Below are 23,137 nucleotides of genomic sequence, written 5' to 3' on the forward strand. Positions count from 1 at the left end.
TTATAATTTTATTATTCAAGTAACAAAGTTTACTTTTAAATTAAAACTAATTTTTTTATAAATTAATTATTATTATAAAAAAAAAAAAAAAAAAACTCCAGTGTTAATTATATTTATGATTAATTAATATACTCTGTTTAATTATTATTAATTATTAATAGCACTATTATTTTTACTTTATTACTCCCTCCATTTTTAATATAGAGGCATTAAAAAAGCAAATGAATAAAAACAAATTATTATTAAATAGTATTATCTTCTTTTATTTTCTATCATTGGTTATAATTGATAGAAATCTTTTTAACTTTTTTTTTTTATGTATTTTTTTTTTTTTTTTTTTTATTTTATATTTTTTTATCTATTTTTTTTATCACTATAAAATCGAATAAAATTTCCTATTTTGGTAATAAATAAATGAAACTATTAATAAAACATATTTTTATATTTTTTATATTTTTACAATTATTTATAAATTCTTCTGCAATTGTAATTAAAAATAAAAAAAATAAAAAAAATAAAAAAAAAATCTAATGATTTATTTTATATCTTTATATAGATGTGCAGAAATGATAATGATTGTAAAAAAATGAATATGCATTGTGTGTCCAGTGGTGTAGTATTATCAGGAACTTGTAAGAAACCTGCTAACCAGGGACAGTTTTGTTCAAATAAAATAAAAAAAAATGTTTATAGTTTGCATCCTCCATGTAAAAGTCATTTAATATGCAAAAATGGAGGTTTTGGTGTATTTAAATGCCAGTAATTATAAAAAAGAAATAAAAACTAACCAAAAAAAAAAGATTTTAGAAAATAAAACAAAGAATGTTAAATTGTTTTATAATTCATTTATTAATTTATTTATTTATTTATTTATTATGCATTGACTCATTCATTAATTAATATTATTAACTAATGGGTGGGGGCTTCTGCAAATAAAAAGTTGTCAATTGTAATAATAGATAAATTTGTCTGAGAAATTTAGAAATGACAGTCATCAAATTGTTTTGAAGTATAGCCTATGTGGCTTGGGGTTCTAACATTGTTATGGGGGCACCTGCAAAGATGTTGCTATAATGACTCTAACATTTTATATTATTTTAAATAAAATATCTATCTGTATTCCTTTTTTTACTAGTATTATTTTAATTGTTTTGATGCGTCACTTAATTTATATACGTGGTTAAAATAAAATAAAATAAAATTTGAGTATGATGACGATGATTCATATTTTAAAACTAAAAATATAAATTTAATTTTGGTGACGGATATAAAAAAAATAAAAATAAAAAAAAAATAAAATTTTAAAAAAAATGAAAAAATAAAAAAAATAAAAAAATTTGTTTTTTTTATTTTCATTTATTTTAATTATTTTACTAAAACAAATACAACACTAAAAAATGTCATTAATTCCAAATACTATTTGCTTATTTGATGTCGATGGTACCTTAACTAAACCAAGAAATGTATGTTTTATAAAATTTTAGTAAAAAACAATATATACAGAGAATAAATTCGCTAATCTTGAAAAAAAAAAAATAATAATTTGTTGTTATTATTGTTATTATTGTTATTATTTAATTATTTATATAGTCTATTACACCAGAATTTAAACAATTTCTTTCAAATTTAAGAACCAAAGTCGAATTAGGTGTTGTTGGTGGTTCAGATCTCATTAAAATCAAAGAACAACTTGGTGAAGGTTGTGTTAATGACTTCCATTATGTTTTTGCTGAAAATGGTTTATTAGCTTTTAAAGATGGCTCATTACTTGCTACCCAAGTAAGTTTTTTTTAGATTTTATTAAATTCTATTTTTAAAAATTGTACTAATCAAATCGAAATTTTTGATTTTTTAATTTTTTTAATTTTTGTTTTTTTTTTTTAGAGCATCAAAAAATTCTTAGGTGAAGATAAAATTAAACAATTTGTTAATTTTGTTTTACATTATATTGCCGATCTTGATATTCCAATTAAAAGAGGTACTTTTGTCGAATTTAGAAATGGTATGATTAATATTTCACCAATTGGTAGAAATTGTTCACAAGAAGAACGTGATGATTTCGAAAAATTCGATTTAGTAAGTAATATTTTAAATATAGATAAAACACAAAAAACAAATAAATTTTTAAGTTACAGTAATATTAACTATTTGTATTATAGAAAAATAAAATCAGAGAAACTATGGTATCAGTATTAAAAGAAAAATTCGCAGATTTTGGATTACAATATTCAATTGGTGGTCAAATTAGTTTTGATGTTTTCCCAGTTGGTTGGGATAAAACCTATTGTCTTGGCCATTTACCAGAAGAAAAATACAAAACTATTTATTTCTTTGGTGATAAAACTTTCAAAGGTGGAAACGATTACGAAATTGCCAACGATAAAAGAATTACAAAATCATTCACTGTTACTTCACCAGTTGACACTCAAAACTTTTTAAATGAATTATTTTATAAAAACTAAATAATAAAACCAATAATATTATTAAAAAACTAAAAATAAAAAAATAAAAATTATCTTTTTAGAAAAAAAAAAAAAACAAAAAAAAAACAAAAAGAAATATAAAAGATACCACTTTATGGTTATCATGTTTATATTTCTTTATTTTCTTTTTATATATTTTTATTATTTATATTATATAAAACATTTCTTATGAACGATGATGAAATTTTTTTATTTGAATGGTAATTTTGAACTGATTTAACAACGTTAATCGATAGCTGAGATAGATTTCTTTGGGATCTAATCAAATTGATCTTGTTTGCTGATTCTATGGACTCTTCAATTACCAATAATGCGTCAACTTGATCATAATATGTCATTGGGCAAAAGTTAATATCTGAACAACGTGTATTTGATATAATTTCGATATCGCTGTGATTTGGATTAAAAATATTTAAAAACTCTTTTACTGATAAAATTCTTTTCTCCACTTGTTGCATAAATTCATCATTCTTTTTATCTGTATAGTTAAATAATAAATTTTTAATTTCCCCAATACTTGATTTTGAAGATTGTAATTTATATTCACTTGTATTATTATTATTACTAAATGGACATTTATTATTTAAATTTGGTAATGAATGACTTTTAAAAGTTGTTTTTTCACACATTCTAGGTGATGATGGGGGTGTTATATCTTCTTCTTGTTGTTGCTGTTGTTGCTGTTGTTGTTGTTGTTGTTGTTGTTGCTGTTGCTGTTGTTGTTGTTGTTGTTGTTGTATTATTGTAGATTTTTGTAATACTGAAACAAAAAATTTATTTTTAGCCAACAAAGAACCTAATGATAAAAAAAACTTATGGCCACAATGAAGATAGTCAAAAAACCCACCACAATATACAGAGTTATATTTTTGTAATTTTAAAATTGCATTATTATTGAAACTGGGCACAAACTCTGTATCTTGGATATTATTACTATTTTTGATCTCATAATAATTTAATTTTAAATTTAATGTTGATTTTATAATAAATGAATTTAATGATTTTGAAGAATTTGATAAAAAAACATAGTTTGTAGGTATTTTGCTTATTATTAAATTTATTGAATTTATCAAAGATTCACTTCTATTATTACTATTGTTACTATTATTATTATTATTATTATTATTGTTATTGCAATATAATTCTGGGATTAATATGTTAACATCAATTCTATATTTTAAAAAATGATCTAAAATTAACTTGTTTATGAAACTATAATATTTTTCTAAAATATTACTTATTGATTCGATCTATATAATATATAAATTATTGTTAGGATTAATACATTAAATGAAATTTTTTTAATAAAATCAAATTACCGAATCGAAATTTGAATTGATTAGGACGACATATAATTTTGATTCATTTTTATCTAAAATATTAAATATATCTGAGATTATTGAAAAATTTATTTCACTCGGTTTATTATAATCTAAAAATATAATATTGTTATAAAAATTGTTATTGCTGTTATTACACATTTTAAAGTTTTGCTAGAAATATCTTTTTTTTTTTTTTATGATTATTAAAATTTAAAATATAAAAATTTTTAAAAAAAAAATAAAATTAAAAAATAATAATTATTTTTCAAAAAAAATTATTAAAATTATAATTTTAGAATATTCTAAATATTATCTCATAATTTTCTTAGTTTGTGTGTTTAATTTAAAAAATAACCCCACACATAAATATCGAGTCTTGTTTATTTACATATAGTTTTTTATTTATTATTATTATTAATATTATAATATTGTTATTATTATTACTATTTTTTGTTTTGATTAAATTATAATTTATAATTTTAATTTTGTTAAAATATTATCTAAACTTAATTTTGGATAAACTGAACCGATTAAAGAAATAACGATTAATGAAAGAATTGGTAAAAATTTGTTATCGTCTTTTTCAAAAATTGGACCGGAATCAGATTTATGGTAAAGTACAGTCATGGTGCCCATAAAACCTTGATTTAAAGTATCTGGTTCATATTCTGTTAAGTATAAAATTAAAGCCCTATTAAATTAAAAATATAATAATAAAATGTGTTAGTGATATTTTTTTGTCATAAACTATAGTAATAAATCAATAAACTATGACATACAAAGTGACAGCTGCAAAAATTCTGAAACCTTTTGGAGTTGTGGTTGATAAAGTTTGGGGTATAATTTTTCTTTTTACCATGCCTTGTATAATTCCAATAAGTGCTCTTGCAAAAAGATATAATACAATTTGATTGTTAACACTACCACTTACAGATTTACTATCACCAAATGCAATATAACCGCCAACAAAACCTGCAACTAAACTATCAATTCCACCTTTAATTCCAAAATGTCTAAATACACAACAAATTGCTTTATAAATACCAACAAACAATCCAAGATTTTTACCATGAAAAAACATCTGTTTAATTACAAATTTCACCCTACTGGCTGATCTTTATTTTTAAAACAACAAAAAAATAAAATAAATTAGAAAAATGTTATTTTTAATCGAAAATAAAAACAAATATTACATACTTTGCATCTCTAAACAATGATGCATATATAACTGCTTGGAAAATATAGGGTATTCTAATTCTAACACCTGTTAAAACACCATTTCTAAAACCTCTAATAACCTATTAAAAAACCAAAAAATAAAAAATAACCATTAATGTATTGTTTTTTTGGTATTAGATTATTTATTTAATACCTACAGATAAAATACAATCTTTATAATGACCAATTCTATGTTTGTTTATGTGATGATAAACATGCTCTGCTGCAACTATAGTACCACTTGTTGGAATTGGCTCCATATTTTTCGTTGATTTAAATTTTATATTATAAAAAAAAAAGATTGAAACTCCCTATATTTTAAAACATATGTTTTTGCATAAGTATATGAGAGTCGGTTCGTTTTATTTTTTATATGGAGAAAATTAAATAAAAAAAATTTTAAATAATATTAAAAAAAAAAAATTTAAAAAAAAGATTTTTTTTTTTTTTTTTTTTTGATTTTTTTTTTTTTTTTTTTAAATTTTTTATTATAATTTTATTGAATGACAACATCCAATGACCATATTTAGATATATTTTAAACCAATGTAATAAAATAACTCTTTTTTGAAAATAAAATATATGATTGGTTTAATTAGTTAATTTCTCTGACCAATCTACCACCCCACATATATGATTTAGATTGCGAACTAAAATAAAAAAAATAAAAAAATAATTAATAATTTTAATTATCAGATTCAACAATTATTATAAAAATAATAAAAATGGATCACATATTAAATATATAGTAATGGTTATTAAACTTACCTAAAATAAGCATTTCTGTAGGCAATACGAACATTAAAAGTATTGTAAAAGAAACTACCACCTCTTAATACACCAAAATCACAAAGACCATTATTTTCTTCACCCCATCTAGAACCGTCACTTGGAGCTCCATCAAAGCTATAGTGCCAGCAATCATCTACCCATTCTCTTGCATTTGCCAATAAATCATAGATACCAAATTGGTTTGGTAAATATGAACCTACTGGTGCAGTTGCAACGAAACCATCAGTACAATTAAAATTTTTAAAAACTAATTTAAATCTATTAAAAGAATCAAGATCGTACAAGTTTGCATATTTACAACCACCTTCTGTAGTGTTGCCCCAAATGTAATATTGGTATTTCTGGTCTGCACGAGTAACATACTCCCATTCGGCTTCGTATGGCAATCTATAGGTTTGACCAGTTTTAATTGATAGCCACTGTGCAAAGTTTCTTACATCCTCACGTCTAAGGCAAACTGCGGGGTGGCTTTCATCTCTGTCCTCAAAACCTTCACCGAGATTCTCGTAGTCCAATTCGTCATTAAACGATAGTCTTGATACTCTATTGCCTGTGCTGGGATCTACAATGTTTTTAATTGCAATGCAACCTTTTGGTATCTTGTAGCCTGTTTCCTTTACAAATTCTCTAAACTGCTTTGATGTAATTTCAAATTGGCCAATTGCAAATTTCTTTTTAAATGTAACTTGGTGTCTTGGTAAATCCCATTTTTTAATTTCATTAGAAATCGATAATGCTGCATGTTCCTCATCAGAACCGCCCATTATAAAAGAGCCTTGTGGAATTACAACCATCTCTGGACAATAGGAATCTTGACAATCTTTAAAATGATAAAAGTCATTTTCAAATTGCGAATCTTTATGGTGCACAATATTTGCAGACTGTTTAATACTATCCAAATTGAAGGTGTAAAAATCTCTTGTTTCGATCTCTTGGCCCAATGACTCTAATGTTGAATTCCACTCTTGTAAAAATTGATGTAGACGTGCCGGTCTCTCTAAACTTAGAGAATCGCTACTGTAGTCTCTTGCATTACATCTGTGTAAAAGATATTCCAATTCATTTGAAAGTGACTCTATTTTTGGTTTTAAATTTCCAACAATAAAATTGTATTCATTCACACTACATTTACTCGAATCCAATAAATATTGTTTTATTATTTTTTTTAAACTATTTGTTTCGTTTAAACTTTTACTAAATACAGGTGAACAACCATATTTATCAAAACTAGACATACTATCCCGAACATTTCTGATATTTTTTAAAATTATATCACTCGAATAAATACAATTAAAAAACAATATTAAAACTAACAATTTAAAAATTAACATATTTTTAAAAATTTTATTTTACAATATAGTAACTATATTTATTAAGTATTCTTATTTATTATTTTTGTTATTTTATCAAATATTTATATAAATATAAAAAAAAAAAAATAATTAAAAAAAAAAAAAATAAATAATAAAAAAAAAAAAATATTTTAAAAAAATGAAATATTAATGAATTAATTGTAAATTCATATTAATTTATATAATATTGATTTATTTTTTAAATTAATTATCTATTGGGGGGTGTCTTAAAAATAATTTCTATTTTTATTTCAAATACCAATAGAAAAAAAATTATTTATGGTGTGTTTGTTTTTGTGGGTGTTTATGTAATGTTTTGTGTGGTATGTTTTTTATTTTAATATTTTAATATTTTATAAAACAGAATTAATAACCTTAAGAATCCCTTTAAGTGTATGTAGATATTTTAAAAAAAAACACTAAATAATTTATTTAATTTTTTTGTATTACCTCTTATAAAATTATAGTAATAATGATTAATTATATTTCACGAACTAGTCTAAATCCAATAGTATTAGATTTAGCTTGGGATGAGAATATTGTATGTCTCATTGAAACTTTTATATCATTAGGTTTGGAGGCCCAACATCCACCCTTAAAAACACCATAGCTGCATAAACCGTTATTTTCACTGCCCCATGATGAACCATTATTTGGGGCATTATAGAAATTTTCATGATAGCAATCATCTACCCATTCTTTTACATTACCCATCATATCATATAATCCAAAACCGTTTGGGAAATAACTGCCAACAGATGAGATGGTAGATGAACCATCACTGCAATTGAAACTATTAACATTATTTCCATATATTTTAGAAGAGCTTTTATCAAATACATTGTCAAATTTGCATGCTTTTTCAATATAATTACTGAATTGGAATAAATTTGATCTTGCTGCATACTCCCATTCAGATTCAGTTGGTAATCTATATGTCTGATTTGTTTTATTTGATAGCCATCTTAAAAATAATCTGGTGTCTTCTTTTCTTAAACATGTTACTGGTTCATTTTCATGTGGGACCATATCATTACCATTTGGTGAATTATAATTAATATCATTTGAAAAAAATAAATTTAAATTTTTTTGTAATGTTATACCACCATTTGGGACAACATGACTAGCCTCTTTAACAAATTCTCTAAATTGTTTTAAGGTTACTTCAAAAAGACCAATTGCAAAACTTTTTTCAATATTTACTCTGTGTTTCTGAAAGCTTTCAATACCATCCATCATGAATGTACCGGATGGAATAACCACCATTTCAGGGCAATAACTATCATGACAATCTTTAAAATGATAAAAAGCTCCATTTAATTCTTTTTGTGAATGTTCAATTAAATTATTTGTAACGGTATATTTCTTTTTATTAAAAATATCGTTTTTGTATACATGTAATAAAGTATTGAATGTTGAATACCATCCATTTAAAAAGTCAGAAAAGTAGTATTTAGACTCTACTTTTTTAGAATTACACAACCCCAAAGCAAAAGTAGCTTCCTCTCTTAGTGAGCTTACTTTTCCTTTTATTAAAACAGTAGAATATGTTATTTGGTTTGCTGTATCCCCTGTATTATTTAATTTGGAAAAGTTATTAATAATTTCATTTAAAGTATCAGTTTCTTTTATTAATGTTTCAAACTTTAATGAACATTCTGCATCATTAAAGCCCAACATCTTTTTCTGAAGATCCTCTATTCCATTTATAATAATATAATGTCCAAATGTATAATTTAAAAAAATAATAAATACTAAAAGTATATTTATTCGCCCCATTCTTTTCTTTTTGTTTTCTATTTAGAATAGTTATATTTTTTTTTTAATTTATAAGAAAAATTACCTTATAAAAAATTATTTTAAAACTAATAATGATTATTAATAATATTAATAATAATAATCACAATAATTATAATAATAAATATTGAATTATAAATGATTTCATATTTTATTTATTTTTACACATTCACAATCTATACAAAAATCTAAAAAATTCATTTATGTTTTTTATCTATAGATTTTAAAATTATTAAAAATTATAATTTTATAGCAAATAAAAAAAAAAAAAAAAATATATTGGGTTTAAATAATTTTATAAAAAAAATAGAGTATAGTATATATCTTTATATTTTTTAAAAAAAAAAAACTAAAATGTTTATTTAAAAATAATTATAAAATTAAAAGGGGTTTATTATTTTAATCTAATGACTATTCATTAATTTCTCTAACCAAACGGAAACCCCACATTGAACTACGGGCCTGAGAACTGAAATATGCATTTCTGTAAGCAATACGAACATTGTATGTGTTGTAAAAGAAACTACCACCTCTTAATACACCAAAATAACATATACCATTATTTTCCTCACCCCATCTAGAACCGTCACATGGAGCTCCTTCATAACCATAGTGCCAGCAATCATCTACCCATTCTCTTGCATTTGCTAATAAATCGTGAATACCAAATTGGTTTGGTAAATACTTGCCAACTCTTGCTGAAGTTTTTTCACCATCACGGCATTCGAAATGATCAAATTTAAATTGGAAACGATCGAATGAATCCAAGTCAAAACAATTTGAATATCTACAACCACCTTCTGTGGTGTTACCCCAAATATAGTATTGATAACCTTGATTGGCACGAGTAACATACTCCCATTCAGCTTCGTATGGCAATCTATAGGTTTGACCAGTTTTAATTGATAACCATTTGGCAAATTCACGTGCATCCTCACGTCTAACAGCAACCACTGGATGGTTTTCTGTTTGTGCGAAATCGTCACCTGGAGCTTCATAATGGAGACCCTCTGTGAACAATACTCTAGTATCGAGAGTACCTGTTCTATTATTATAAACTCTTAATACGGTTGTGGCTCCAATTGGCATTCTATAACCAGTCTCTTTAATAAATTCTCTAAATTGTCTTAGAGTAATTTCATATTTCCCAATTGCAAATTTCTTTTTAATGTTAACTTGGTGTCTTGGTTGATCCCATGGCCAAATATGCTCGTCTACACCCAATGCTCTATGCTCCTCGTCAGTACCACCCATTACGAATGAACCACTTGGAATAACGACCATTTCGGGGCAATAAGCATCATAGCAATCTCTGAAATGATTGAATGGAGTATCTAAATCTTGACATTCGATGATAGCTCTTGACTTTTTAACATTATCCAAACCAAATACCATGGGGACGTATGAACCACTTATTACAATATTACATAGTAAATCTAGCGAGCTGCTCCATTCTTTTAAAAAGTCTCTTAAACGTTGGCCTCTTTCCAATCCCAAATGATTATCATCATAATCATCTGAATTACATCTTTTTAAAAGAAAACTGGATTCTTCTAATAAAGATTCTACTTTGGGTCTAACAAAATTGTTTATAAAATTATATTCGTTTCCATTATTTTTTTTTGATAAGTATGTTTGTAAACAATTCTCTTTAAAACCTTTGGTTTCTTTTGACACTTTATCAAATACAATTTTGCACCCATCTACTTCAAAATTCTTCATTGATTCTTGAATTTTTCTGATTCCATTTGAAATTTCACTATTGCCATAACAATAACCAATGGATAAAAAAATTATTAGTATTAAACTTTTAATTATTTTCATTATTATAAAAAAACTATAAAAAATATATTTAGCTATAGTTTATTTATATTTATAAAAAAAATAAAATAAAAAAACAATAGATTTATTTAAATATTTTTTTTGAAAAAAAAAATTTTTAAAGATTTTAATTATTTAATAATACTTGGTAATTAATGATTATATATGTATATGGCAATTTGGAATATTTCTATTTTAATATAGCAAAAAATGGCGTTATAAAATTAAATAATCCATTATGGTTTATAGATGTTGTTGGTTTATTATTTATTTTCATTTATCGAATTATATAACCTATTATTTGAGTATTTAGAAGTATATATTTATTTGAATGGGGTAATTAAAAATGAAAAAATTATAAAAAAAGTTAATAAAAAATTAAAATATTAAAAAAAAAATAAGAATTGAGTGTTAAATAATGGGCACGATTATAATAATTTATTTAAAACAGTTTAAAATTTAAATAAAAAAACCCACAATATATTTTTTGGAGTGTGTGAAAAATATTATTTATTTTTATTTAGATTAAAATAATAAAATTAACAAAATAATCCATTATTAATAAAATAGAAAAAAAGGAAATTGTTTAAAATAATATAGAGAATAAAGTAACTAAAAATAGAAATGAGGATACAATAAGATTTGAACTTGTATTAGAACTTGAATGATCATTGATGATTACACCAGTACAACTTTTCTTGTTAGAGCATGAGCATGTAACATTGTATTGATAGTTTTTACCATCAACCATATAAAGTTTTAAATGTGGTTTGGTAGTACTACAAATAAAAGAGGTATCCGTATAGCTTGTTTCTTCATTACATTCATTGAAATTAATAAAAAAAGTGACATTGCCGTTAGATTTAGCCTCTTTTAAACCTATATAAACCTGATCACAAATTTCACCACAACCACCCAAAGTTACAGAACCAGTGCAAATAGGATTTGTTGTGTTATCTTGAAATACAATAGTATCGAACGAAGGAAGGGTTGCTTTACTTGATAAAACAAAGAATGCTAAAATAAACATAAAAATAATTTTCATTTTCTGATGGTATATGTTTCTAAATAAAAATAAAAAAAAAATAAAATAAAAAAATAAAACCCAATGGAATCCAAATTTTTTTAAAAAAAAATAAAGGATAAAAAAAATAATTATAAAAATAAAAAAATATTTTTATAAAAAAAATTTTAAAATTATAAAAAAAAAAAAATAATATGCTTTTTTTTTACTTTATTTAATTATCCACACTTATATCTATTTTGATTTTATTATTTTTAGGTTTTAGTATGATTAATTTATGTGGAGGTTTGGGTTCAATGTTTTTTTTTTCTGATTTCAAAAAAACCATGGCGGAATTTAATAGAAAGGAGGTTTGTGGGATAAGAAATTCTAAATCTTTTCATCTAGAACTATTTGACTATTTACCAAATTTGTTTGGCCAGAACAAATTCGGTATTCATCAAAAATTTGATTAGATTGAAAAGTTTGATTGGTATCTTCTTGATTGGTTGCTGTAAATTGTGTTGGAATAAACAAATAGGCTACGATTGATAGTCCTTTTTTCCATGTATATCTTCTACCTGTACTAACTTCGCTGGGGATTGGTTTGAACCAAAATCATCTTTTAAATCACTAGATATAAGCATCTCCTTTTTGTTTTGATTCTAAATCATTGGTAACAAATATTTTAAATGGAGATAAATGGGTTGGAACTTAAGCAATTGAATTGCACTAGGATGTTATATTTGAGTGAGGTGATATATTTTGATTGGGTAAAGAGACACCTGTTCACTTAAATAAGTATGGGCAGATTTTTGCAAGTAATTAATATCTATTGGTTGGTCAAACTATCTGAAAAATAAAAATTAAATTGGTTAGTTAATCTTTTCCATATTACTTTAAGACACCAAATTCTATTTGTTGAATGTTATTGTTGTTTTATAACTATATGATAATTTACTTACTTTCTAATTATAGTTTGAATCTGCCGTTTAGATTAAAATATATTATACAGTGTTATAAAATAAATATAAAAAATTTAGAAATACAATTATTTAATTTAAATAATATTGATTATGTGTGGTTATAAAATGGGTTGCGGGAATGATATAGTGTGAGGGTATATAACAAATTGATTTAATAGTAGAATTATTTTGAAAAAACAACAACAACATTATGAAATTTGAAGGGATTTTGATTGCAGCAGGAACGGAAGTGAGGGAGTTAACACCAAAACTATTTAGAAAAACAACTAAGTATAGACAAAAACAATTTTAAGATAGCATAAGGGTAAAAGCTATAATCTAAATATAATAAATATAAAAAATATTAATAAAGAGTTTAATATTAAATAAAAAATATAAAGATATATTACCTTGGTTACTTTTAACTAGACAGAGAAATAATATACATTCACCAAACTATAACTTGTTTAAATATAAAGTGGTTACATAAAACCCCAGTTATTTATAATTTCCTTGTATCTTTTTATGTGTTCAGAACGGACGTTTACCCTTACATAATAAAAATATTTGCAAATAATATAATGGGTATCATTGTGCAATTTATGATATGATTCGTGGAAACTTAGACTCTCTAACCCTTCAAAGAGATCTAAAGCTGAACACCAAACCATGTCAACAAATTCAACGTCATGCTTTTCATTAATTATCCATAGGATATTGTTATGGAGGGCACTTGAAAATTTTTTAAATACTGATACAGCCCCCTGTACTTCATAATATCTATACATATAACATCTGGCAACGATTATATATAGCTGTTCTTTGTATAATCCAACAATATCTTTATGTTCTATTTGAAAGTTTGGATTGAAATATACTTCAGCTAATATTTTTGAAAGTATTAGACTACTAATATCTTTAACTTTATCGGATACCTTTTCATAATATACAGCAAAGGTAACAACATTATTTATGAGGAGGTCAAGTTGTTGAGTTTCTAAACCTCTGAAAAAATTGCCCTTGGATAAACTATTATCAATGACAATTAATGCCTCCAAAATTTTGTTATTATTATCTTCTGAAACCAAATCGTATTTAATTTTTTCTAAAAAAAATGATTCAGAAAGATTAATTTTTTTGTTAATGTTGTTATTAACAATGCTGTTTTGTTGTTTTTCTTGTTGTTTTGGTTGTTGTGGTTCTGGCTGCTGTGGTTGTTGTGGTTGTTGTGGTTGTTGTGGTTCTTGATGTTGTTTCTCTATTTGAACCCTATTTAATTCTAAAAAAAAGTTAGACACTACAAATATAATATTAATACTATATGATACCTACTTCTTTTTTCATACATCTCTATTATTCTTTTGATATTATTAATATCGGCTTCAAGGTTTCCATCACCTAATAATATTTCCATACCGATATTTAATCTCTCTAATTTATTCTCATAAATTTCTATTAAAGATTCGAATAAAAATTTATATAATATGGCTAAGGAGCAAATTCTAAATGAAAAATGTTAATCCCAATTTTATATTATAATAAATATATTTAAAATGAATAACTTACATAATAAAGAATAAAAAAGAGTATCCATAACACATTGATTTTCCAAACAAAGTATTGAATGAATGAGATTGGATATATGAAATTAATAATAAAAAAAATTCTACTATTAAACTATAAAAAATAAATTTCCATAATAAGTTATTATGAAAATCTTTTGAGCTTTTAATTTTGGACTCCATACCCGCAATTTTGGAATCCAATGCTAAAAATTCTTCGATATTGTTTTTCTGAATACAAATAAAACTATGGTTAATATTTATTTCTTTTGTTTTTAATGTATATTATATAAAAGATACTTACTTTTTTTGAAAATGAAATACCCATTTTAGATAAATATGAAATAACCCAGAGTGAAAGGTGAGGGTTAAATATAAAATATACAAATATATATAATTGTAAAAAATTATTTACAAAAAAAAAAAAAAATTATTTAAAAAAAATTAAATAATTAAAAAAAAAAAAATAATAATTTAAAAAAAAAAAAAATAAGCTAGCAAGGTTTGGCAAAGCTGGAGTGGACTGGCTAAGCTGGACTGGACTGGCTACGAGAAATTAAGCTTTTATGGACACAATTGACTTGATTTATATAGCTTGAATTAAATGAATTTTTTTTAAAAAAAAACTATTTATAGTGAGAGAAAAGAGAAAAAAAAATTTTAATTGAAATTTTTTTATTTGAATAATCTATAACTATTTCCTGAATTAGGTATTCCTTTTTTTCGTACAATTAAATGTAAATCAAATTTGGTAGTGATTAGAATCTAATAGCTATATAAGCACACACCACATAAAAAAAATTTTAAAAAATAAAAAAAAATTTAAATTTTTAAAAATTTTATTATTATTATAATTATATTTAAACAATTCTATTTTTTATTACTTTATATTCTCTATTTGGTATAAATGTTGGTGGTATTTTTAATAATCCCTTTTTTTTAATAATAAATAAAACATATGTCCTATTATATATATCATTATTATATAAATGGCAATAATTGTATTATAATAATATTTAATAAATTATTTAATCAATATACACTTAAAAAAAGAGTATTTACACAAATTTTTTTTTTTATTTATTTATTTATTTATTTATTTTATATAAATAAAGTCGCATTGAGAATTTCTTTTATTTTTTTAATATTTAAATTTTTATTTAAATTTTTATTTTATTTTATTATTATTTTTTTTTTTTTTTTTTTATTTTTTTTTTTTTAATTATTTGATCATCAGTAATTATATATTTTTTTATAATTTGAATTACTTGTTAACCACAAATTTTTGAGTTACCCAGTCGTTTTGAATGCTGCAAAGGTTAACATCACTTTTATTATTTTAATTCTAATTAATTTTACCCTGTGTGTAGAGTAAAACTCGAAAAATCATATAAAAATAATTTCTGTATATTGCCTTAAAACATCAGTTGGTACGAGCGTAAGACTGAAGTTCTTATAGTCGCTGGTTGATTCAATTCTTTAATCACAACTTAAATTCTTTTATTTCTTTTTTTAAAATTTCCAAAATGCAAAAAAATTAATATAACCCACAAAAAAAAAGTGAATATCAAAAATCCACAAAAATATCTATAGATATTACCAAATATTAAAGTTTGAAAATAAGTTTGTTTTTTTTTTATTATAATTAATGGGCACCGTGAAAGGTAGAATCTAAAAATATAAATAATAAATAACCTAATAATATGGCAAAAAGTGAAGTACTTTTCTTTACAGTTTGGCTTGACAAAATTTCGGGTAAAATTGCTGAAGATGTTATATATAGGAATGTACCTGCACCAAAACCTAGAACAAAACTACCACTTGATATTGATAATCCTCCAAAAATAGCACTGCTAATAAATGCACCCAGTGGGGTCATACAGGATATTAATAAAAAGTAAAATAAAGGATTTGAAAATAATCGTTGCTAAATATAAAGGTATAGATTTGGATTAATATAAAATATAAATAATGTATTTTGCTGCTTTTGCTATATACATACATTTCCACCGCCGATTGGACTTAAAAATTTCTTTTGTGATAAAATAATTGATGATAATACTAAACCATCGGGAATTTTATGTATAACAATAGCCAAAGCCACTCTTGCGCCAACGTGTTGTGATGACGAAAAAGCACTTGATATTACAACGCCATCCACAAATGAGTGTATTGATAATGCTATAAATGTCGTTATGGTTAATTTTGATTTGCTACCACTATTATTTGCTTCACCAATACCTTTAATATCACCTTCGCTTTTACTAATATGAATACCATTGCTGTTATTATTTGATGGGCTGTTACTACCTCCATTATTTACATTTCTATTTTTACTACCACTACCAGCTTTACCACCATCTGCGCTTTCTATATCTATACTATTATCACTGCTAGATTTATTTTTACCACTATCCTCTTCGTCCTCTTGATCTTTAATATTTACATTACCCTTTTCTAATAATTCGTATTCATGGTGATGATCGTCATCACCATGCGAAACTGGCAAATGGCTGTGTGAATGACCTCCACCTTCATGTCCACTGAAAAGGGACTCGATTACAATTAAAATTAGAAAACCAAAACCTAGACCATACATTGGTATTTTAAATTTATTCTTCTTTTCTTCATCCTCGTGGTCATGTTCATCTTGATCATGTTCATCATCTTGACCATCTTCACCTTTATGATCATTGTGATCGTCATGTTGATCATAAAGTTGATTTTCTTTTTTAATTTGATATTCATTTTCTTCAAAATCAATCTCCATGATTTTATTTAAATGATGAGTATTTGTAAATGATTGAGATGTCGCTAAATTATTATTATTATTATTATTTTTACTATTATTACTATTATTTTCATCTGAAAGAGACCTTAATGCAAGGTCAATTGACTCTGGAACTAATTCTAATGTTGCAACTGCAAATAGTAAACCTGCTGAAACACACAATAAAATATGAAACACATTTGCATTTATATTTCGATTTCTAAATAAAAAAAATGGAACCGATGATGATATTAACGGTGCTAGCCCTGCCAATAAACTATATGCAAATATTGATCCCATTTTAATAAATAAAAATAATGATAAATTTTATTATTAACAAATCGATTTAAACAAAAAAAACTATTAAAGTACCTATTATTATTATTATTATATAATTAAAAATATTATTATTATTATCTATTATTTATTATTGCTATATTTTATTATCACATGTATAGCTTATTGAAATTTATTTAATATAAAATAACACCCCCTATAAAATAAAAAAACAAATTTAATTAAAAAAAACAAAAAAACAAAAAAATAAAAAAATTCAAATTTTAAAAAAAAATTTAAATAAATTATTTTTCCATAATTATTTCATACAACAGTTATTTATATTTCCAAATACTAATTTTAAAACATATCGTAAATGAAGCAAAATAAGATTCATCTTTATTTTAATTTTCTCTAAAGAAAATAATATTTTTTAATTTTGTTATTATTTTTTTTTTTTTTTTTTTTTTTTTTTTTTTTTCACATCTTTTTTAATTTTATAATTAACTTAATCTTATAGGTTTAATTTATTATATTATTTTTTATAATCATTTATTTATTTTGTTTTTAGTTTTTATTAAAAATAATAAAAAAAAATAAAAAAATAAATAGAAAACGATAAATACTGGTTGAATTACGAAATAAGCAGTATGTGTTTTCGAGCAATTATCGTTAAAATTATTATTATGCGGGTTAGATGCCACCCAATACCATTCTACATCCCTTATTATTTTTATATGTGTCACATGTAGTTAAATATCTACGAAATCGTAAATAATCGAATCTTATTTTTATTTTTAATTTTTTTTTAATTTTTTTTTTTTTAATATTTTTGATCAAACGAAAGTTGTCAATTATTTTTTTTTTTTTTTTTTTTTAAAGCTTTTATTATTATTACTTAATAAAATAATATAATTTTGTATTTATATATATTATAAATTGTGTATTAAAAAAGAAACACTATTAAAATTAATTTTTTAAAAGTGATATTTAAATTAAAGAAAATAATATTATTATTTATATGTGTAAGTATTTATTTTTAGCTTTTAAATTATTTATTATTTTTGTTATTATTATTATTATTATTATTCTTTATTTTTTTTATCTAATCTTGTGAATCATCCATGTGTTTTATGCACACACACTTAGATTCACACTCCACAAAATTCACATTACAAAATAATTTTTTTCTAAGGTGATATCTTTTTTTTTGTTTTTTTGTCTTAACATATCATAAAGTGTATTAAATAATTATAATATTCAAAGAAAAAAGAAAAAGAAAACAAACAAGTAGACTTGCAACGTTTGTTGATAAATACACTTTTTGTTCCTTTTTTTTTTTTTTTACAAGATTAAAGAAGAAAAAAAGGATCAGAGTCTTTTTTGGTTTTAATTTTTCTATAAATAAAAAAAAAAATAAATAAAAATATAAGGGTGGAGAGTGCTTTCAGTTGGAGAGTGATAAATTTTTTTTTATTTTTTATTTTTTTTTTTTAATTTGTTTTTTTAAAAATTGTTTTTTTATTTTTTTTTCAATTTTTTTTATTTTTATTTTTATTTTTTTAAAAAAATAGTAATATTAATGTGTGAATTTTTAAATAAATATATATATCATAATAATTAAATTTATATAGAAAGTGTATTTTAGTAAATTATTATAATATAGTAGTAGTATAAAGCATATTATAATCACACCACACTAAATCAAAAAATATAAAAAGAGATCACATATTAAAAAAAATTACAAGTTTTTTTTTTTTAAAAATTAAATCATCCTATTACTATTCGAGAATTATAAATAATAATAAAAATAATAATAAGAACTATACATGTATAATAAATATAATTAGATAGATAATAGTAAAAGAGAAAATCAAAATTAAAAATAAAATTCAAAAAAAAATGGAAGAGAGTACTCCAGTAAATGATTTCAAATTACCAGAAGGCATCAAGGATCCATCATTAGAGTTTGATTTACTTGAGTGTTTAGGTAGGGGCTCATTTGGATCAGTATTTAAAGCAATTTATAAAAGGACAGGAACAGTTGTAGCTGTAAAATTAGTACCAATAAATGAAGATTTTCAAGAGATTTTAAAAGAAATTAATATTATGAAACAGTGTAAATCAAAATATGTAGTGCAATATTATGGAAACTATTTTAAAGATGAAACATGTTGGGTAAATATTTACACTCATTCAAAAACTTGGAATGAATTCCCAAAAATAAAAATAAATAACACAATATATTAATTATTTTTATTAATTTTAGATTATTATGGAATATTGTTCAAATGGTTCAGTTAGCGATATGATGAATATAACTAATAGGGTTTTAAATGAGGAGCAAATTGCATTAGTTTGTTATAGTACATTAAAGGGTTTATACTATTTACATAGAAACAGTAAAATCCATAGAGATATTAAACCAGGAAACATTTTAGTTAATGATTTAGGTGAATGTAAATTAGCAGATTTTGGTAAGTAAACAAATTATAATTTAAAGAATCAGAAAGAAAATATTAATATTTAACATAAATAATAATAAATTATTTTAGGTGTAAGTGGACAATTAAGTGAACGTACAAGAAAAAGAAATACAGTTATTGGCACACCATTCTTTTTAGCACCAGAAGTTATTCAAGAAGTTGGTTATGATAATAAAGCTGATATTTGGGCTTTGGGTATCACAGCAATTGAAATGGCAGAATTTCATCCACCATATCATGATTTACATCCAATGAGAGTATTGTTTATGATTCCAACATCACCATCACCAACTCTTAAAGAACCACAAAAGTATTCACCAGAATTTTCAGATTTTATTGCTCTTTGTTTAGCAAAAGAACAAAGCCAAAGACCCTCAGCCAAAGATCTTTTAAAACATCCATTCTTTGAAAAACAATTAAAAGGTTCATATGTTATGAAATCATTATCAGAAACTGCTGAAATGGTTATCGAACGTGCTGGTGGTAGGGAAGAAGCAATTAAAGCAGCATCTGAAAGAAAATCAAAACAATCAGGTCAACCATTTGTAAGTTTTCTAATAATATAAATTATATTTTTTTAATTGAATTAGTTTATACTAATTTTTTTATATTTATTTTTTTTAAAAAAAGGAATTTATACATTGCGAAAAAGTCGATGAACCAGATTCATCAGATGAAGAGGATTTATTAGAAAAGAATAATAGAAGATTAAGTCAAATCCAAGAAAATAAAAGACAACAACAATCACCACCACCACCAGCTCAACCACAACAATCATTAAATATGTCAGGTCAATTTGGTAAAAATAAAAATGATGATATTAACGAATTAGATTCTTTATTAAGTAATATGATGTCATCATCAGCTGCATCAACATCATCTTATAATTCATCACATTCAGCTTCAGCTAATAATAATAGCAATGCATCATCATCACCATCACCAACATCAATTTCAAATAGCCGAGGTAATGTTGGTAATGTCGGTTATACCAATAATAGTAGTGTAGAATCATCATCATCATTTAAACAACCACAACCATCAACTCCACAACAACAATATCAACAACATCAAACCAATGGTTTTTCACCATCACCAAGATCATCAGTTGAGATTTCAAAACCAAAAGCTGCAGCTTCTGAATTGGATGATTTATTAGAAGAAATGTTAAACCCATCTTTTGGTAATAGACCAAGAGGCTTAACACCAATTAGTTCACCAGTTACTAAAAGACCACCATCAACTGGAATACCATCATCACCAGTTACACATTCATCTCAACCAACCATCAGTAATCGTGTCAATGGTATATGGTCAGGTGAAACTGCAGGTGGTTGCGCTAACACACCATTATGGCGTAAGAATCCACAATATCTTCTTCAAATTGTTCAAACCACTACAATTCGTATTACACTTCGTCAAACTGGTGATAAACTTGTACATATTGGATTTTATTTTGCTAAAGCTAATCAAGGTCAAGATCAAAACAAAAGAAGAATATCTTTGACCAAAGAAAATTTAGTACCAGGTATCGATATTACATTCCTTAAGAATACAGAGGTCTCAGCTAAAATTACAATGGAACCAGGATATTATGTTATTATTCCAGCTACATTTGAACCAGGTCAAGAGGGTACATTCGAATTAGAAGTTACACCAATTGCATCAACAGGTTTTATTGATGGTAATAGTATCAGTAACCATGTTAGATTAAGTGAAGTTCAACAAGATCGTGATTGGAAAACTATTTCAGGTCGTTTCGAATGGAGAGGTCCAACTGCAGGTGGTAGTTTTAGTGGTAGCAGTGCAACTTGGAAAGATAATCCAAAATTCTTTTTTGAAATCAATCAAACATGTAATAATACAATAATATTGGGCAAACATAACGATATGCCAAAAGAAACATATATCGGTTTTTACATTTTCAAAGCTGATAAAACCTGTCCTTTCATTTCATTAACAGCCAATAATCTCTTCTCAAAAACTAGTTTTGTCAATGGTTTAGAGGTTGTCCATAATCAAAATCAAATGCCACCAGGTTCATATATTATTGTACCATGCACCTATGATGCACGTCAAGAGGGTTCATTCTCATTGACATGTTATTCAGATGGTCAAATTAATAGATTAGATCTTAGCGAACAAATTCTTACAGTTCATGGCGAATGGAAGGGCCCAAGTGCAGGTGGTTGTCTCAATCATACAACTTGGAGAAATAATTCTCAATACTTGGTTCACAATACATCAAATCTACCAACTAAAATCACCATTATGTTAGAGCAATTAGAAAAAATGGATAATCAACAATTACCATTCGTTGGATTCTATGTAGCAAAATCACCAACTCCAATTTTAAATAAGAAGCTCTTTTCATTAACACCAAAAGATATTGTAGGTAATACTGAGTTTATAAATGATTATCAAGTTCACTTCACCTCAATTATGGAACCAAATTCATCTTATGTAATTATACCATCAACTTTCACTCCAAATATTGAATATCCATTCAATCTTCGTGTTATCACCAATAATCATAATGCAATTTCCATCACTCGTCTCCCAGACTGGTCGACTCGTACTCTTTCTGGAGAGTGGAGACAAGGTACATGTGGTGGCCGTTACAGCAACACAAGCAGCTCATGGACATTAAATCCACGTTTCCGTTTCAATTTACCAAAGGGTGGCCGTTTCACTGTAATTTTAGCTCAAGCAGAAAAATCAAACTATAATGGTATTGGTTTTTATTACTTTAAAACTCTTCCAGATGGTTCTCTCAAAGAATTTGTTTGTAAAAGTGGTTTCATTTGTGGTAAAGAAATTGTTTTAGAATCAACCACAAACGATTCAATCTCTGGTGTACTTATTCCTTCAACTTTTGAACCTGGTATTCTAGATTCATTTAGTATAATCATTTATTCTGAATATGATTCTGATTTTTATCAATAATCATATAAATTATTTAATAAAATAATAATAATAATAATAATAATAATAATAATAATAATAATAATAATAATAATAATAGTAATAATAATAATAATATATATAGTAATAATAGTAGTAATAGCACAAATAATATATCTTAAAAAAAAATATAATATATTTTTTTTCTTTTTTTTCTTTTTTTTTATATTCTATCCACCAACAACAATACTATAATTAATAATAATTAATTATAATATAAACCAAAATTTTGTATAATTAAAAATTTCATATAAATAAAACTATTAAACTAAAAAAAAAAAAAAATATTTAAAACTATAAAATTTTTAAACTATAAAACACCAAAAA

At 24.2% G+C, this 23,137-nt stretch overlaps 11 protein-coding genes across 11 annotated transcripts; 3 read left to right on the forward strand and 8 right to left on the reverse strand.

Annotated features, from left to right (window-relative positions):
- Positions 1-586: 586 nt before the first annotated feature.
- DICPUDRAFT_147635 (uncharacterized protein) lies at positions 587-763 on the forward strand (the record flags this gene model as incomplete). Its single annotated transcript, XM_003283839.1, has 1 exon — positions 587-763. The coding sequence occupies one exon, from the start codon at positions 587-589 to the stop codon at positions 761-763; it is 177 nt and encodes a 58-aa protein (XP_003283887.1).
- Positions 764-1,385: 622 nt separating this feature from the next.
- On the forward strand, positions 1,386-2,524 carry DICPUDRAFT_96520 (phosphomannomutase). The gene is made up of 4 exons (XM_003283840.1): positions 1,386-1,463; positions 1,591-1,779; positions 1,885-2,076; positions 2,160-2,524. The coding sequence occupies exons 1-4, from the start codon at positions 1,398-1,400 to the stop codon at positions 2,460-2,462; spliced, it is 750 nt and encodes a 249-aa protein (XP_003283888.1). The 5' UTR covers positions 1,386-1,397; the 3' UTR covers positions 2,463-2,524.
- Positions 2,525-2,611: 87 nt separating this feature from the next.
- DICPUDRAFT_147637 (uncharacterized protein) lies at positions 2,612-3,964 on the reverse strand (the record flags this gene model as incomplete). The annotated part of the gene is made up of 2 exons (XM_003283860.1): positions 2,612-3,733; positions 3,803-3,964. The coding sequence occupies 2 exons, from the start codon at positions 3,962-3,964 to the stop codon at positions 2,612-2,614; spliced, it is 1,284 nt and encodes a 427-aa protein (XP_003283908.1).
- A 312-nt stretch (positions 3,965-4,276) lies between these two features.
- On the reverse strand, positions 4,277-5,283 carry DICPUDRAFT_26627 (uncharacterized protein; the record flags this gene model as incomplete). The annotated part of the gene is made up of 4 exons (XM_003283861.1): positions 4,277-4,496; positions 4,585-4,920; positions 5,003-5,103; positions 5,182-5,283. The coding sequence occupies 4 exons, from the start codon at positions 5,281-5,283 to the stop codon at positions 4,277-4,279; spliced, it is 759 nt and encodes a 252-aa protein (XP_003283909.1).
- Positions 5,284-5,617: 334 nt separating this feature from the next.
- On the reverse strand, positions 5,618-7,145 carry DICPUDRAFT_96521 (uncharacterized protein; the record flags this gene model as incomplete). Its single annotated transcript, XM_003283862.1, has 2 exons — positions 5,618-5,672; positions 5,791-7,145. 2 exons carry the CDS (start codon positions 7,143-7,145, stop codon positions 5,618-5,620), a joined length of 1,410 nt encoding a protein of 469 aa, XP_003283910.1.
- Positions 7,146-7,646: 501 nt separating this feature from the next.
- Positions 7,647-8,846, reverse strand: DICPUDRAFT_147640 (uncharacterized protein; the record flags this gene model as incomplete). The annotated part of the gene is made up of 1 exon (XM_003283863.1): positions 7,647-8,846. The coding sequence occupies one exon, from the start codon at positions 8,844-8,846 to the stop codon at positions 7,647-7,649; it is 1,200 nt and encodes a 399-aa protein (XP_003283911.1).
- A 427-nt stretch (positions 8,847-9,273) lies between these two features.
- On the reverse strand, positions 9,274-10,879 carry DICPUDRAFT_91204 (uncharacterized protein). Its single transcript, XM_003283864.1, has one exon. It carries the CDS (start codon positions 10,785-10,787, stop codon positions 9,375-9,377), a length of 1,413 nt encoding a protein of 470 aa, XP_003283912.1. The 5' UTR covers positions 10,788-10,879; the 3' UTR covers positions 9,274-9,374.
- A 491-nt stretch (positions 10,880-11,370) lies between these two features.
- Positions 11,371-11,829, reverse strand: DICPUDRAFT_147642 (uncharacterized protein; the record flags this gene model as incomplete). The annotated part of the gene is made up of 1 exon (XM_003283865.1): positions 11,371-11,829. One exon carries the CDS (start codon positions 11,827-11,829, stop codon positions 11,371-11,373), a length of 459 nt encoding a protein of 152 aa, XP_003283913.1.
- Positions 11,830-13,061: 1,232 nt separating this feature from the next.
- On the reverse strand, positions 13,062-14,642 carry DICPUDRAFT_74886 (uncharacterized protein; the record flags this gene model as incomplete). Its single annotated transcript, XM_003283866.1, has 5 exons — positions 13,062-13,091; positions 13,307-14,021; positions 14,099-14,254; positions 14,319-14,545; positions 14,619-14,642. 5 exons carry the CDS (start codon positions 14,640-14,642, stop codon positions 13,062-13,064), a joined length of 1,152 nt encoding a protein of 383 aa, XP_003283914.1.
- Positions 14,643-15,959: 1,317 nt separating this feature from the next.
- Positions 15,960-17,384, reverse strand: DICPUDRAFT_74887 (uncharacterized protein; the record flags this gene model as incomplete). The annotated part of the gene is made up of 2 exons (XM_003283867.1): positions 15,960-16,241; positions 16,317-17,384. 2 exons carry the CDS (start codon positions 17,382-17,384, stop codon positions 15,960-15,962), a joined length of 1,350 nt encoding a protein of 449 aa, XP_003283915.1.
- Positions 17,385-18,938: 1,554 nt separating this feature from the next.
- DICPUDRAFT_93560 (uncharacterized protein) lies at positions 18,939-23,122 on the forward strand. The gene is made up of 4 exons (XM_003283841.1): positions 18,939-19,538; positions 19,630-19,837; positions 19,916-20,391; positions 20,477-23,122. Exons 1-4 carry the CDS (start codon positions 19,263-19,265, stop codon positions 22,790-22,792), a joined length of 3,276 nt encoding a protein of 1,091 aa, XP_003283889.1. The 5' UTR covers positions 18,939-19,262; the 3' UTR covers positions 22,793-23,122.
- The last annotated feature ends 15 nt before the right edge of the window (positions 23,123-23,137 follow it).

Source organism: Dictyostelium purpureum (genome assembly GCF_000190715.1).
Source record: "Dictyostelium purpureum unplaced genomic scaffold DICPUscaffold_15, whole genome shotgun sequence".
Lineage (NCBI taxonomy): Eukaryota > Evosea > Eumycetozoa > Dictyosteliales > Dictyosteliaceae > Dictyostelium > Dictyostelium purpureum.

Coding starts and splice junctions, on each gene's coding strand:
- DICPUDRAFT_96520 (XM_003283840.1), top strand. CDS start 1,398: ATGTCATTAATTCCAAATACTATTTGCTTATTTGATGTCGATGGTACC. Junction 1,464..1,590: donor CCTTAACTAAACCAAGAAAT/GTATGTTTTATA, acceptor TTATTTATATAG/TCTATTACACCAGAATTTAA. Junction 1,780..1,884: donor GCTCATTACTTGCTACCCAA/GTAAGTTTTTTT, acceptor TTTTTTTTTTAG/AGCATCAAAAAATTCTTAGG.
- DICPUDRAFT_91204 (XM_003283864.1), bottom strand. CDS start 10,787: ATGAAAATAATTAAAAGTTTAATACTAATAATTTTTTTATCCATTGGT.
- DICPUDRAFT_93560 (XM_003283841.1), top strand. CDS start 19,263: ATGGAAGAGAGTACTCCAGTAAATGATTTCAAATTACCAGAAGGCATC. Junction 19,539..19,629: donor TTAAAGATGAAACATGTTGG/GTAAATATTTAC, acceptor TATTAATTTTAG/ATTATTATGGAATATTGTTC. Junction 20,392..20,476: donor AACAATCAGGTCAACCATTT/GTAAGTTTTCTA, acceptor TTTTAAAAAAAG/GAATTTATACATTGCGAAAA.